Raw genomic sequence first — 1,321 nt, forward strand, 5'->3', positions numbered from 1 at the left:
CTCCAACCCCCAGCAGGACCCAGGCCCACAGCAGGACTCCGCCCCCCAGGCTTGCTCTATCACCCAGGCTGGAGTGCACTGGTACAATCTTGGCTCACTGCGGCCTCCGCCTCTCGGGTTCAAGCGATTCTTGTGCCTCAGCCTCCCAAGTAGCTGGGATTACAGGTGTGCACCACCACACCCAGCTAAGTTTTATATTTTTAGTAGAGGCGGGGGTTTCACCATGTTGGCCAGGCTGGTCTCGAACTCCTGGTCTCAAGTGATCTGCCCATCTCAGCCTCCCAAAGTGCCAAGATTATAGATGTCGGCCACTGTGCCCGGTCCCTAGACAGTTTTTATCTCCAGCCTCAGTTTCCCCACCCAACCCCACAGGACTGGGCCAGTTTCCAAACCGGGCTCTGAGGAGGGCCTGGGATCACTGGGGAGTAAGGATGGCTATGGGCAGAGGCGCCCAGCACCCGCCATCCCCATGTCCCTCCTAAGCGCTAGAGCTGCCCAAGTGCCCGGCCTGGCCGCCGCAGCCCACGTACCGCTCCTCGGGAGTCTCCACGTGGAAGGTGCGTTCGATGACAGTGGTCCACTGCAGGCAGCGGATGATGAAGGTGTTGGGCCGGGGCCGCTCCGTCTTCATCAGCTGGCACTCTGCGGGCAAGCAGAGCCTCTGTCTGCATGCATCCCCCTGCCCCTCCCAGGGCCCTCAACACAGTCCCCACCGCACCAGCCAGCTCCCCTTGCATACCACCCACAAGTCCTGGGAAGCCCCACCTCCTCCTCTCTCCAAGCCTCAGTTTCTCACCTCATAGAGTGGGGCTAGGACCCCCATTCCAGCTCAGACACTCTATTCTAGGTTGAGGCAGCCCCAAAGGGCATCTGGCCCAAGGTCAGGTCAACCCCCCCGCATCGTCCCCTCCTACAGTCCTTCCTTCAGTCACTGAGCCCCACCATGCGCCAGGCCTCAGAGGATGAGGGATATGGAGATCCCACAGAGGGGCTGGCATGAGGGGGCCACCCCAGAAAGCAGCTTGTCCCACCTAGTGTAGAAATGTCCTGCTATTTTCCCAATCTCACCCTGAGTACCTGGGAAATACACCTGGAGCACACGCACACCTGGGGGCACAGCCACACCCGGGGCACAGCCACACCCGGGGCACAGCCACACTCGGGGCACACCACACCTGGTGCACAGTCACACCTGGGGCACAGCCACACCTGGGGCACAGCCACACCCGGTGCACAGTCACACCCGGGGCACAGCCACACCTGGGGCACACCATACCTGGGGCACAGTCACACCCGGGGCACAGCCACACCTGGGGCACAC

General features: G+C 62.0%; 1 protein-coding gene across 1 annotated transcript in view; it reads right to left on the reverse strand.

The window, feature by feature from the left end:
* Nucleotides 1-478: 478 nt before the first annotated feature.
* The window catches only part of LOC105541756 (RAC-alpha serine/threonine-protein kinase-like), an 18,598-nt gene continuing 17,755 nt past the window's right edge, over nt 479-1,321 (reverse strand). Inside the window, exon 5 of the mRNA XM_011982919.1 lies at nt 479-642. Within this exon, the coding sequence (XP_011838309.1) occupies nt 479-642 (164 nt within the window). The remainder of the gene's footprint in view (nt 643-1,321) is intronic.

The sequence above is a fragment of the Mandrillus leucophaeus genome, unplaced genomic scaffold, assembly GCF_000951045.1.
Source record: "Mandrillus leucophaeus isolate KB7577 unplaced genomic scaffold, Mleu.le_1.0 Scaffold244, whole genome shotgun sequence".
In the NCBI taxonomy this organism is placed as follows: Eukaryota; Metazoa; Chordata; class Mammalia; order Primates; family Cercopithecidae; genus Mandrillus; species Mandrillus leucophaeus.